General features: G+C 41.2%; 1 protein-coding gene across 3 annotated transcripts in view; it reads left to right on the top strand.

Moving 5' to 3' along the window:
- Nucleotides 1–14121, top strand: part of large1 (LARGE xylosyl- and glucuronyltransferase 1) — a 68369-nt gene that overhangs the window by 48380 nt on the left and 5868 nt on the right. For all 3 annotated transcript variants that reach the window (XM_086263091.1, XM_086263090.1, XM_086263089.1), the window contains exons 10-14: nucleotides 2423–2578; nucleotides 8300–8463; nucleotides 10785–11063; nucleotides 11157–11303; nucleotides 12026–12221. In XM_086263091.1, the coding sequence (XP_086119217.1) occupies nucleotides 2423–2578; nucleotides 8300–8463; nucleotides 10785–11063; nucleotides 11157–11303; nucleotides 12026–12221 (942 nt within the window). The remainder of the gene's footprint in view (nucleotides 1–2422; nucleotides 2579–8299; nucleotides 8464–10784; nucleotides 11064–11156; nucleotides 11304–12025; nucleotides 12222–14121) is intronic.

Genomic DNA, 14121 nt, shown 5'->3' with positions numbered 1-14121 from the left:
ATAACTAGACATTTCAAACCCTGCATAAGAGTACTATTAAAAAATGAGATCAAAACAAACTCTAATGTTAGTTGTTAGTGCCATTAACCATGCTCATTAGATTCACTGCTCCTCTAAACTCCAAAATAACACCAGCATGCAGCTATAGATTATGTGCACTTTAGCATATGCTACTTCCGGTGGGGAAACGCCTGTAAGGCGCTTCGTTTCCGGTGTGATATTCGCACCTTGTTTACGGTCGGGTTTTCCAAAAACAGGTCAACCAAATGGATGAATCAAGCGGCGATTTACATTTCTCAAGATGTCTTGAGCATTTAACGAATATATCTGTAGATGATGTTTATCGACTTGTCGATATTTTCCCCCTCGCCTCAGGGCAAAATAGAAAAAGGATTCAAATTTTATATTTCTTAGTATTTGTATATAGTGTTCTCTCGTTTATTGCGGGTGTCTAAAAATAACCAGCAATAGGTGAAATCTGCAAAGAAGCCAACTTTATTTTTTTACAATTATTTTATATGTTTTAAGGCTGTAAAACCCCTCACTACACGCTTTGTACAGTTTTTTTCAGACAGACATCGACATTTTCCCACTTTTCTCTGTCATTTAAACACTTTAAGAGTTCAAACCTTCGTAAAAAAAAAAAAAAAAAAGTCCAGTATTATAGAATGAAACCAAAGATCAAAACCTGTTTTCAGTCTCAAACATTTAGTTGAAAAGTAAACATACAGTATATTTGTTTTCCTATAAATAATAATGACGGATTTTAGAACTAATGAATTTAAATGTAAGTTTAATTGCTTCATTTAAGCTTAATGCACCTTATAACCCGGTGCGCCGTATGGTCCCAGAAGTCCAATGTTTTTAGTGCCATGGTTATCTTCCTCTGCCTCTCGGGTGCTACCACAGGTGCCTATGACGGTGCAAAACGTTTCGTCGGCATTGTTTTTGTTGAGGAGAAAACTTACAAACTTACAAACATACAGTACAGCACTTCAGAGTCACACTGCTAGCGATTGATGTAGCGATTCTGTACTGTACAGGAGAGACGGCACGGAGATCGACAGCGGTCTGCAGTCGATCAGGACGCAGAACACACTGCGCTTTAAAAAAAAAAGAAAAGAAAATCATGCAAAATTGCACTAAAAACATCCGCGAAACAGCGAGGCTGCAAAAGGTGAACCGCGTTATAGTGAGGGACCACTGTAATTGTGAAGCTAAGTCACAACATACCCTTCGTAAATACTAATATATAGAGACCCTTACCAGCAATCATTCATGTATTTTTTATATCCTGTGGCTTTTTTTCACGGTTTGTTGACATGCTGTGTAGGAGAGCACTTGACCAGCTGATATCGACATAACGGGGAAACATCTGGCTTTGACTATTCTTCACCTGTAGTTTCAATACTGGACATTTTCCTGTTTAAATCATAAGAACTGTCACTATACAGAGATGTGCTTCTGAATGTGGACGATGTGTCTTCTGATGTGATGTAAACAACCAATCGATCTACACGCTTCAAACGTCAAAATTGATCATTTTATTTTTAATGACACGGCAATGGTGAGTGTTCCCACCTTTTGCTCTTTGTAACTTAATGTAATCTTTCCGTTTTCGTATTTCGGACATGATTTTGGAGTCCACCTTCGCAGTAGCGATTGACCGCAAAATAAAGCTACCAGAAATGTACAAGCCTACATCCGGTCTTAAAACAGGAACTTAGCATTTTCTCGTGCACAGGGTCTGTTACTGTTCTTACCACACTGGTCTGTGTAGGTTTTTAGTCATCCAAGTAAAAGTAATAGAAAATAACTGGACGTGTTTAACTTTCCACACTAGCACAGTGCTTTTGAGACCGTTAAACAAAGACATTAAGAAACTCTGCTGAATGAGTTTTAGGAAAAGCTCTTGATCTTACCAATCAAAAGTGAAGCCACGCCTCATACATGTTTTGGCAGTTTTGTGGATTCTTTCATGTGGTTTCTTCTATAATGTATCTTCTTGCATTGGATAATGCTACATGTGCTCCTCGCACGGTTGGCAGTTCATTCTATGTCCACAAAGTGTTCTTGGCCAAAACACTGAGTTGCGAGCATCTTGAATGGCATTGCTGAAACGTATTTATATCAATCTGCAAAAAAGTGCAGTTAGTGAAATGGCACCTTTGTCTAAAGCACTGAGTGAAGTAATTTCACATCTTAGCAAACAGTATAATGAGGCTTTTCTTCACTGCTCTCTCATTATTTTTGCCAGGTATTGAGCCAAATAACGGACAAGTGTTAACAACAAGTAGTAACTTTGTTCTGCACTCTTGGCAAAGCGCAGTGTAAATGTTTTGGTTTATTGCTCTGATTCTTTAGAACCTGATGATACCAGAAGCTTCTTCACCACTCTCCCATTTGTGGTTCTCCTCAACAGGTGATCCACTGGAACTCTCCAAAGAAGTTGCGAGTAAAGAACAAGCATGTGGAATTCTTCCGGAATCTCTATCTTACCTTTCTGGAGTACGATGGCAACCTTCTGCGACGAGAGCTGTTCGGCTGTCCCAGTGAGGCTGACCACAACAGTGAGAATGTATGTGGGACTTCTGTGCTTCTGTTTCTGTTGTCAGTGTAGTGAAGTTATTTGAGATGGTGCTTAACCACTGTGGGATTCAAACTGCCATCATCCATTTAGTTAGAAACAAGTTACATTTGTAGCGAACAAAGAGTCAATTTCTTATCAATTGAAACATAAGTCAGGAATTCTCTTAACTCTTGACTTGGTATTGACAACATACATGAGAGTTTCTACATCTCCTGATGTAACTGCTATGCCTAGTACATTAAATTAATACCTGACATGGTAGGTTCAGGGTATGCTGGCTAGTCAGACATTAGCATTAGCATTGTGGATGCACATGGACATTTTGCATCACCTACACTCATGATGCCTTTACTGCTTCTGAGGTGTGCGCCAGGTTTTATGAATTCCTATCATTAGCTCTTTAACAGGAGAAAACATCTAGCACAGGGGTGTCGAACTCCAGGCCTCGAGGGCCGGTGTCCCGCAGGTTTTAGATATCACCCTGTTTCAACACACCTGAATCAAATTATTAGTTCATTAACAGGCTTCTGGAGAACTTCAAGACATGTTGAGGTGATAATTTAGCCATTTAAATCAGCTGTGTTGGATCAAGGACACATCTAAAACATGCAGGACACCGGCCCTCGAGGCCTGGAGTTCGACACCTGTGATCTAGCAGAAGCAGGCTCAGGGAGGGAAAGTCATCTTTTGAGGGTGAGGGAGGGAAGGAAGGAAAGAAGGAAAGAAAGAAAGAAACCTATATCCATATGTATTGTACTTCCTAAAGTTTTTATTGACATGACTCATATTACTTTTATGCTTTACGTGTTCCCAGTCAAGTTGGCTACTGACAGTATTCAAATGTTTTGTTTGGGGGGGGGGGGATGGTCTGAATAACTTCAGACCTGCTTTGTATAATTAACATACAAACACTGAACAAAAAATCTAAAACTAAGTGATCTGATCTTTACATTTTAAGAGAGCAGGATTGTCATGAACCAGGAATTGGACTCAAACACAAACTCACTTAAGAAAAACGTGAATTCAAAATACAGTTTTATTGCCGGGAACAGAGGGAGCGATACAAAACTAAACCGGGAAAATCTAAGAATATGAACTCATGGGGAAACACAGGGAGAGACACGCTGCCATGAGGGACGACGCGACAGAGGACTGAGGGAGATGCTGACCTAAATACACAGAGGGATAACAAGGAAGTGAGAAGACACAAGGAACAGCTGACATGAATAACCATAACGAGACAGGGCGACTGGACTGAACAGAATAAACATGAAAACGCAGGACCTTCACAATAAAACAGGAAACATGATGTGGGAGTAGAGGAGAGGCAGATCACAGCGAGGGAGAGCACAGACACGACACGCTGGGGAAACATGGAAAACCTAACACAATAAAACATGAAGGGAACCACGGCACAAGAACTCACACCACAATATAAACACAGACACAGAGGGAGACACAGAGGGCAGAGACACAAGGAGGGAATCCAATAAACTAAACTGAACAACCTAGGAACCATGGAATAAATAATGAACTAACAAAATACAAAAACACAAGAAAAACTAGGAACACTGGGACAAAATGACCCAGGACCATGACAATGATTCTGTGTTAAAAGACATTACCTGTGCTTGAAGCATATCTATGCAATTTTTATTTTAGCCAGAGTAGCTCAAGTAAGCACAGTGTTACATATTGGACATTGTAAACATATCCTGGAGTAACAGAGGATAAACTTCAGTGTTCATTAATAAGTTTTTGTGCTTTTGGAGCCATTACTAATCTGTAGAATAGAATGAACAGAGGTGTGTCTTGCCATAACAGTCCCACAGCAGGCACCCTGCTGCCCTCTACTGTCAACAGTGATAAACATTTACTTAAACAAAACTCCAACCAGGTAAAACTTGTATCCCCGGCACACAAACAGTGTGAAATATACTATAGAATCTCAGCATAGATAGGGCTTGTTTAATGGTTGAATGAGGCATGTTGTATAAAGTGCTCAGTGCTAAGGCAGAGTAGGAGAGTATAGCATAAGCACCAGTCTATCTACCATGCCAGACACAAAAGCAGCTGTTCACATGTCGGTAATAATGTTCATGATCAAAGTCAGTGGCTCAGACTGACGCAAAAGTGCCACTGACCTTCACAGTCAGCAAACAGCAGACAACAGGTCTGTTCTTGTTAGAATCATAACGTGCAGAAACTTTTTAGCACATGTGAAGTTGCATTCGTTTAGGTTAAGGACAAAATGACTCGCAAGCAATAAAATAGCAAGAATAAATTAATTGTGCAAACCTATGATGATGCAATAGATAGATAGATAGATAGGAGTGGGCACTTCAGCAGTCAACAAGACTCTCTGATTTGGAAGTATTTTTTTTATTTTTGCAGGTTTATTTGCTTTATTTCATTTTTACAGGTTCTACAGTTTTTCTATGCTGACACCAGAGTTTAATATTATGTATGTCCTCGAAAAGCAATATGTAAAAATGGCCATGATCATCCAGTCAAACACACAGTTTTAGAGAGAGTGGGTTGACTGAGAGAGAAAGAATAAGAGGACTAAATGTGTCGTGCAGGTACAGGAGACATTTATCAAAAGTGGTCACCTTATTCCGTCCGACTTCCTCCGGAGAATAACGGACTGTATTCTCTGAAGGAAGTTTGTCACATCATTTCCCAGTGTCACACTTGAAGGAGCGATCAAAATTAGGATGAAGTCACTGTACAGTATCTTTGAGTTGCACACAGGAAATACTCGTTTCTGCTCGAGCTAATTGAGAACAACCTTCAGGATGCCTTATCTGAAAGAGTGTCACTGCCAGAAATTGAAAAGCTTCTGCTTGATTCAGCAGAAGTGATTATAAAGTGGAAAAGAATTAAGACCTTCACATGCAACACCATGGGACAGCAGAGGTTAAATGCTCTTGCCATGCTGTCAGTTGAAAACAAATTAATTTATGGATTGGTGGAGATCGTGAAACTTTTCTTTCCAAGGAATCCATTTGAGTTTAGAATGCTTTTATTTTCACTGGAACAGAGTTTAAACGAAATTTCAATTTCTTTTACAATTACAACTTTTACCATCACAATAGGATTGCTCCATTCACTGGTTGAGGGCTCAGTAACCCCCAAATCCAATATCAGAGCTACCTACTTCTCCAAAACTCCAATCCTGTACATTCTCTGCCATATTGGTGTACTCTCTTTCAGGCAGATGTCAGGCTCCACAAGGTTTCTCATCCCTGGTTTCTTCTTAAAAATAACTTGGCAGGAATAATGGCATGCAACTTCTCCTGCTGAGTTACAGAGAGATGGGAGAGGTCAAGAGAGACAGAGTTAAGCCCAACAGGCATAAATTCCTCATTGATATCATCCTCCTCAGCCACAGTTTGCACGAACAACTGCTGCTGGATTGGATTATTCTGGGTTTTCCATTCCTTTAGCTCAGGGGTGGGCAACTCCAGGCCTCAGGTTTGAGATGTTTCCTTGATCCAACACAGCTGCTTTAAATGGCTAAATTACCTCCTCAGCATGTGTTGTAGTTCTCCAGAGGCCTGCTAATGAACTAATTATTTGATTCAGGTGTGTTGACCCAGGGTGATATCTAAAACCTGCAGGACACCGGCCCTCAAGGCCTGGAGTTGCCCACCCCTGCTTTAGCTGATTGATGTGAAATTTGTTTTGGATTTCTTCTCTCTGGCATCTGGATCTCATGAGTTGTTGAACTGCTTTCTTAGCACAGCACCTTGCCATTTAGCCAACAATTTGTTTTCAGCAGTAGGAAGTAATAAGAGTACCTGCTGTCCTTGGCTGAACGAGCTCTCCCTTGCGGCCCTGTTGTGACAGTACTCTGCATATGTCTCTTCACCAATTTGGTGTTTTGCTCCATTTTCTCCCTCATCTGAAGAATGTAGTCCAACACGCTCGTCACCTCTTTCCTCGGCCTCACCCAGGATTCCTACAGAACATCCAATGGTCCTCTCACCTGCCTGCCATACAGGAGCAGGTGAAAAAGGTGAAAAGCCGGTTCATGCTTGAGGCACTTCCCTATAAGCGAACAGCCAATCAGGAAGCCACATGTCCCAATCTTTAGCATCAGCTGAGATTAAATTCTTCAACATTGCTTTCAGAGTTCGATTGTATCTCTCCACCAAGCCATCTGTTTGGGGGTCTAAATACTGCTAATACCTTAAAGCTTATACACCTGCCTCAGGGTATGCAAAAGAAACTCAAAACCATCATCCGTCAAAATCTCAGATGGAGTATCCACCTGGGAAATAAAACCTGCAAGAGAGCATAAGCTGTCTGTTTAGCTGTAATTTCCCTAAGGGGAAATGCTTCTGGATATCTGGTACTGTAGGCACAAACCACTAATATATAGCGATTACTTGCCTGGGTTCACTCTAGCGGCCACACTATATACATTGCAATGCGACTGAATGGAACATCAATAACAGGTAAAGGCTTTAAAGGAATTTTTGGGACATTTTTATCACCAGCCAGCTGACAGATTGAGCAAGAAAAACTCCTCAACCTCTCTGTTCATACCTGGCTAATAGAACCTGCTGGCAATTCGGTCCCTTGTCTTCTTAGTTCCCAGATGCCCCACCCGTGGAATAATATGCCCCAATCTTAAAACTTGCTCCCGCTGCTGCTGTGGGAACACCAACCTTAGTCTGTCATCCCTGTTTGCTTTGTAGTACAACACTTGTCCTTTGACGAGTGTTGTACTACAAAGCTGGATGGCATTACCTTGGCCTCCAGTAACACTGAAAGGAAACTTTGTATCGTTTTTGATCAGGATATGTCCTTCAATGCACATACAAATATGTGGGACTGCTTTCCTTCATTTGTGCAAGATCTCTAAAATCATGTGACACTGACACACTAGTGTATTCATTTATTAATTTTAGACTGAATTATTGTAATTTGTTATTATAAGTTGTCTTAAAAACTCCCTTCAGTTAATCCAAAATGCTGCAGCAAGAGTACTGACGGTGAATAGACAGAGAGAGCATATTTTTCCTATACTGGCATCTCTTCATTGGCTCCCTGTCTTAAGTAATCAGGCCTCACAGTATCGTGTCACCCTCCCTGAGCCTGGTGATGCCAGGTTTTTCCTTCCCACTCTCATCATATGATTTTTGGGGTTTTCTCTTTATTATTGTAGGGTCTTTACCTTACAATTCAAAGCGCCTTGTTATTGTGACTTGGCACAGTATAAATTAAACTGAATTGAATTAACCAACACTGATAAGACTCCTCCTTCAGCTTGATTGCTCCTTTCACCTCTGTCCACCATATGGTTCAGGGATTACCACTCCCATAGATACCAACCACCTTGCAGCCACAGTCCCTTGCAAAATCTTGCCTCGTAGGGTGAGGATGGTTAAGAGTGAGGTGGTGGATGAGCCCAGAACTACACAGGAGGAGCTTGTTAATCATCTGAAGGCAGATGAATGCAGCTCACAGTCACCAAGACTGCCATTGGTAACACAAAATCCCTCCTGAGATGTGTCCAAACTACGAGAATTACCAGCAAAAAGGGTTTCCCCATCAAGTACTAGAAATGTTTTGTTTGGGGATCAAATACTTATTTCACTCAGTGACATGCATGTTTTGTCTAGTTTTTTTGTTGTTGTTGAGATTCTGTCTCTCTGGTCTGTAATCTGTCTTATTCTTCCTATCTTTCTCTATCTGCAGCTCCAGAAGACACTGTCAGAGCTGGATGAAGATGATCCGTGCTACGAGTTTCGTCGAGAGCGATTCACTGTCCATCGAACACACCTCTACTTCCTGCACTATGAGTATAAACCCAGCTCTGACAACACAGATGTCACTCTCGTCGCCCAGCTCTCTATGGACAGGTGCTGGTTTACACCCACACTTACAGAAGCTACACAGGTGTGTTTAGTTCAAAGTGGGCAGAACAATGAAGTGGAAGGCTTCCAGAGGTTTTAGAACATTGAAAATGTTAAGAAAAAACATATTAGAGCTGCTCCTGGTTAGAAAAAACCCACAATAAACAGCTGTGTTGGCAAATCTGTTGACTGATGAAGATCGAAGGAGCAAACCTCTTAGGTATGACATTGGGGGAGAAATATATTTACATATCTAGGCTAATGGTTTATATATATATAGTCCTGCACTACCAAAGAATACTAGGATACTTAAAAAGCAGAAGCAAACATCCTTCCAGTAACAGCTCTTTTTCAGTTTGCAGCTTTTGTCATACTGTCAAATACCCAAACCTACCTTAAATGTTTAAAGGTTAGCCATTCGGCCTGTACTCTGCAGTTTTATGTTTTTAAAACCATAGACCAGGGAAAAGTATTTAACAGTCAGTAAAAATGACTACCCCCAGAACTTCTGAGCTTCTAGGTTAATAATTTTAGAGTCTAAAAGTGTCCTTGATTAACATCAGAAAGTGAGATCAGTTCATCTCTTATTCGGCAATAATCTGGATCAAGGCGATATAGTGGCATTAAAAAGGTTTATTTTCACATCTTCATGATGGGGAATGCTTGCAAAAATATTGACTGGTAGCAAAGTAGACAATACATCAACATAGTAAAACAATCAACAACTGACTGTATAACATACATGTAGTGGATGGAGCATTAAAATTCTTTACTTACTTACTAACAAAATCAAAACCAGTCTGTGAACCCCTGGCAACATCTGGTCGCTAGAGGAAAATGAATATTTCCTGATGGCTGCTGAGTGGTTGCTGGAGGTTGCTCCCTGTGGTTTGGTGAAATTGGCTGCAAAGACGATGCTGCACTGAAAACATCCTTGTGATTGCTTTGTCCGCTAGTAAATTATCATAGTTAGTTATAGTTTGCATGGAAAATGGCAGTTTGTATTATTTTAGGGTCTTGAAGGGTATTGAAGCAACTGTTGTTTTGTTTTGGCACTTTTTTTATAAAATTGAATCGAATTGTCTGCCGACACTTAAAATAATGGATTACATTTAGAGCTTTTCGAGACCATCAAAGCGCTTTACAATTCCACTATTCATTCACTCTCACACACTGGTGGAGGCAAGCTACAGTTGTAGCCACAGCTGCACTGGGGCAGGCTGATAGAAGCGAGGCTGCCATATCGCGCCATCGGCCCCTCTGGCCAACACCAGTAGGCGGTAGGTGAAGTGTCTTGCCCAAGGACACAACGACCAAGACAGACAGAGCAGGGGATCGAACCGGTAACCTTCCAGTTACAAGATGAGCTTCCCAACCCCCTGAACCATGGTCGCCCCGATAAAAGCTAACCACCGAATGGTAGCGTAACTTGGAAAAGTGCAAGTCAAACCAAAACTTTGCCTTCAGTGTTAACTAACAGAAACTAACACTTTTCAAAAATTTCATCTTTTACTTTAAAGGGGAATGATCTCCATTTCTTGTGTGCAGACCAGTCAGTGTTTTCCATACTGTCTATGGGCAAACATGGAAATGTGTTTGCAACTAAAGCAAATACAAGGAGGTTTTTGGTTCAGTGCTCTATACACCTTTGCAATCAATTCCACTTTGCTACAGCAAGCAGCCTCTTGCAACTACTCACCAGCTAGTCAGGAAATACACATTTTTTTCCTAATTACCCTAATTACCACTGACAGCCTCTAGGCCTGCCTCACTTGGGCTTCACCAATCAATTTCACAGTGAGTACCTGCAACTTCCAACCACCACTCTCAACTACTCAGTCACTGCGGTTGCCAGTGACAGAAATATGTGGTTTATAAAAAAAAGACTTCTTAATTATTTTATTGACTTTTCATATTTTTATTCTAACATCAATTCAGAATAATCATTGTGAACAAAACAGAACAAGAACTGCCCACAGCTAGCAAGCAGACTTCCTTTTTAACATCTCAAATATTGCAATCCAGTAGTTGTATTTCATTGCAAGGTCTCCTGCTGTTTTCTGTAATATGAAAGAACAGCAGATGTTTTGTCATTGGCTGACAAAACTAATACTCCAGTCGCGATGCATGTGTGTGTATATGTATATGTGTGTGTATATATATATATATATATATATATATGTGTGTGTATATATATATATATGTGTGTGTATATATATATATATATATATATATATATATATATATATATATATATATATATATATATATATATATATATATATATATATAAATAAGTTATTTATGCCTGTGATCTGGTCTTGTAGGCTCCAGATGTTGGAGGCCATCTGTAAGCACTGGGAAGGCCCCATCAGCCTCGCCCTGTACTTGTCAGATGCTGAAGCCCAGCAGTTCCTTCGCTATGCTCAGGGCTCTGAGGTGCTGATGAGTCGTGGGAATGTCGGTTACCACATTGTCTACAAGGAGGGTCAGTTCTACCCAGTCAACTTGCTACGAAATGTGGCCATGCGACACGTCAACACACCCTACATGTTCCTATCAGACATTGACTTCTTGCCTATGTACAGCCTCTATGAGTATCTCAGGTAAGATGATTAAGTAAAAACCAAAGGACAGCTCTAAATGTTGATCTCATTCCTCATTGACACTGTGAACAATCACTTACCGTCTATGTGCAGGAAGTCTGTGGTGCAGCTGGACATGGCCAACACCAAGAAAGCTCTAGTGGTTCCCGCCTTTGAGACACTTCGGTATCGACTGTCATACCCGAAATCTAAAGCCGAGCTGCTGTCTCAGCTGGACATGGGCACACTCTTCACCTTCAGGTTAGACATGTTTGTCCCTGTCTGTCGTAGAAGGTATGTGAACCAGAAAAGAATAGTAGATTCGCAGATACGTTCTGTCAGTGGACTCAGAGGACGAGAGCAGTCTGAACACCACTACTCTGAAGGGAAGGCGCACCAGGGGTGCTCAGTGCAGACATAAGACATGAGTGGCACTAACAGAAAGCTGCAATGAGGCACACATGACATCCAGTAAAACCAGCGTGACTCAAACCTTCTGCTTTACATCTGGAACAGAAGGATAAGAAGCTGGTTTCACAAAATACTGATGTTAATAACTTTGACATAAATTAATGAAAATGTAATTTCATCTCACAGACATGGAGATAATTATATGCCTATGTTTAGTGTGAGTACAGATGCAACACTATACTGGTCAAAACTCTACATGGACTGCACACATGACTCCTGTGTGCAGTCTCTATGGGTGCCCAAGGCTCTTTGAGTCATATTCACTTTGCTTCAGTCTGTAATACGTCTTTTATCTTATGGTCTTATGGCACTCACATATATGGAGATAACTGTGCTGCCATCATAAATGATTTGGTCTGAATAGTGGGGTAAAAACTCAAAGACTCAATTTTCACATCTGCGCTAGAGAAAGAGCTTTTAGCATCCCTGTGTCCAAAGTACCACCTAATCTTTTAGGAACTGTAGAGTGCATTTCTGCTCTGGTAAACTACTTTCCTTTTTTCTCCTTACAGATATCATGTGTGGACTAAAGGCCATGCACCAACTAACTTTGCCAAATGGCGGACAGCCACCACTCCCTACAGAGTGCAGTGGGAGGCTGACTTTGAGCCCTATGTTATGGTGAGGAGGGACAGTCCTGAGTATGACCGCCGCTTTGTGGGCTTTGGCTGGAACAAGGTGGCTCACATTATGGAGCTGGATGCACAGGTAACTCGGTGCTCCCATTGTCAACCTCAGTTACTCCCAAAATTGGGACTTTGTGTAAAATGTAAATACAAACAGAATCCAGTGATTTGAAAATCTCTTTAAGTCATATAATAACACATCGGTTATTTAAACTCACAACTGGACGAACATACAGTAGACTTATTAGCAACAGGTCAGTAACATGAGTGGATATAAAAAGAGTTTTTCTCAGAAGAAAATACAGGAAGAAAAATGTATCTACAAATTTTGCAACTAGCTTAATTCAGTTCAGTTTTATTTATGTAGCGCCAAATCACAGCAACGGTCACCTGAAGGCTCTCTATACTGTAAGATAAAGATCCTACAATAACACAGTAATGTTCCTAAACTGTGAAGACTGAACATCTCATTGTCTACAGTACATTATATCATCAACAGACTGAGAGAATGCAACACTTCACAAATCACCGTGTGTGAACACAGCTCAGAGTGCCGTCCGTACGTGCAGGTTAAAGCTCTATCATGCAGATAAGAATCATCTGTAACATTGATCCACAAACACTGCTGTCTCCGATGGACCAAAGCTCAAAGTGGAAAACGGATCTTAGGTCAGAGAAATCGGAACCAAAATGTTTTTTGGAAAACGCTGCGTCCTCTGGACTAAAGAGGACAGGGATGACCTGACTGCTTATCGGTGCTCAGTTCAAATGCCTGTATCTTTGATACTACTGGGGGCATCAGAGCCTATGGAACTGGCAGCTGACACATCTGGAAAGGCTCCATCAGTGCTGAAAGGTATATACAGGTTTTAGAGCAACATAAAGACAGCAGGTGTCTTTATCATAGTTTAGCAGGACGATGCTAAACTGCATATTGCATCTATTCCAGCAGCACGGCTTCATAGCAGAAGAGTCCACACCATTCACCAGCTTAGAACATCTGGAGCCTCAGGACTGTTGAGCAGCTAGAATCCTCTATCAGATAAGACCAGGACAACATTCCTCTGAGAAATGTCAGCAGTTGCTCTCCTCAGCAGTTAAAAGAATCGTTCAAACCACCACCACCTTCAGACTGGTGTTTTGGACCTCAAGTAAAGTTAAAAGCATAGCTGATCAGCACAACTCATCACCAACTGGTGGCAAGTTAAGTCAGGTTGTAGGGGAAGACGCTAGATAGGTCTCATACTCAAGCTATTATTCTGAGGATACGCTGACCAGTCAGCTGACAGGTAACGGTAGGCCCTACGTTGCCAGAGTCACAAAGAGAGTGACTCTGGCAGTAGCTGAAGCAAAAACCTGGGTTTGGTGATGCTATGGAACAAGACTTTTAACTGACGTCAAGGCAAACTGACAAACTGTCAAGTGACTCAGAATAGAGAAGCATCTTCCAGCTCACCTGTATGTGGTGAGGATAGAGAGCTGCTGACTTCATATAAGGATATCGTTAGGTGGTGAATGTGGTGTGGCTATGGACTGAGAGGTGGAGCTGGTTGTCTACCGTGTGGAAGGTTGGGGGTTCACTCCCTCAACTTCCTCAAGTCTGCATATCAAAGCAAGATACTGAAGCCCATGTTGTTCCCCATCAGAGTGTGAGAGTGTGAAACAATGTTAGATTCTAAGAAATTGAAAAAAGCACTTCAAGCATTCAGAGTAGTACAAAAATGTATCAATTTATTAACTGACTTATTAGGAGGGTTTCTTTGAGCCCACTGACATCCTTTCCTTTGAGGAGGCAAATTCTGGGGGAAAGGGATGACTGGTCTATCCCTGGGCATGAGGTCAAGGAGGTAGTTAAACAAGGACATTTTTCAGTAGTTGGGGAGAGAGCGGTCTGGGCATCTTTGCCAAGACAACTGCCTCTGTAACCCAGACAAGCTGCAGTCGATGGATGGAAAACGTTTAAATTTCTCATTTAAGTTTGT

Source organism: Aulonocara sp. 'chitande type north' Nkhata Bay, linkage group LG15, assembly GCF_057382095.1.
Source record: "Aulonocara sp. 'chitande type north' Nkhata Bay isolate Kocher_YH1m ecotype deep benthic linkage group LG15, A_spYH_male_GT1.1, whole genome shotgun sequence".
Lineage (NCBI taxonomy): Eukaryota > Metazoa > Chordata > Actinopteri > Cichliformes > Cichlidae > Aulonocara > Aulonocara sp. 'chitande type north' Nkhata Bay.
This window is presented reverse-complemented; position numbering and strand designations above follow the sequence as displayed.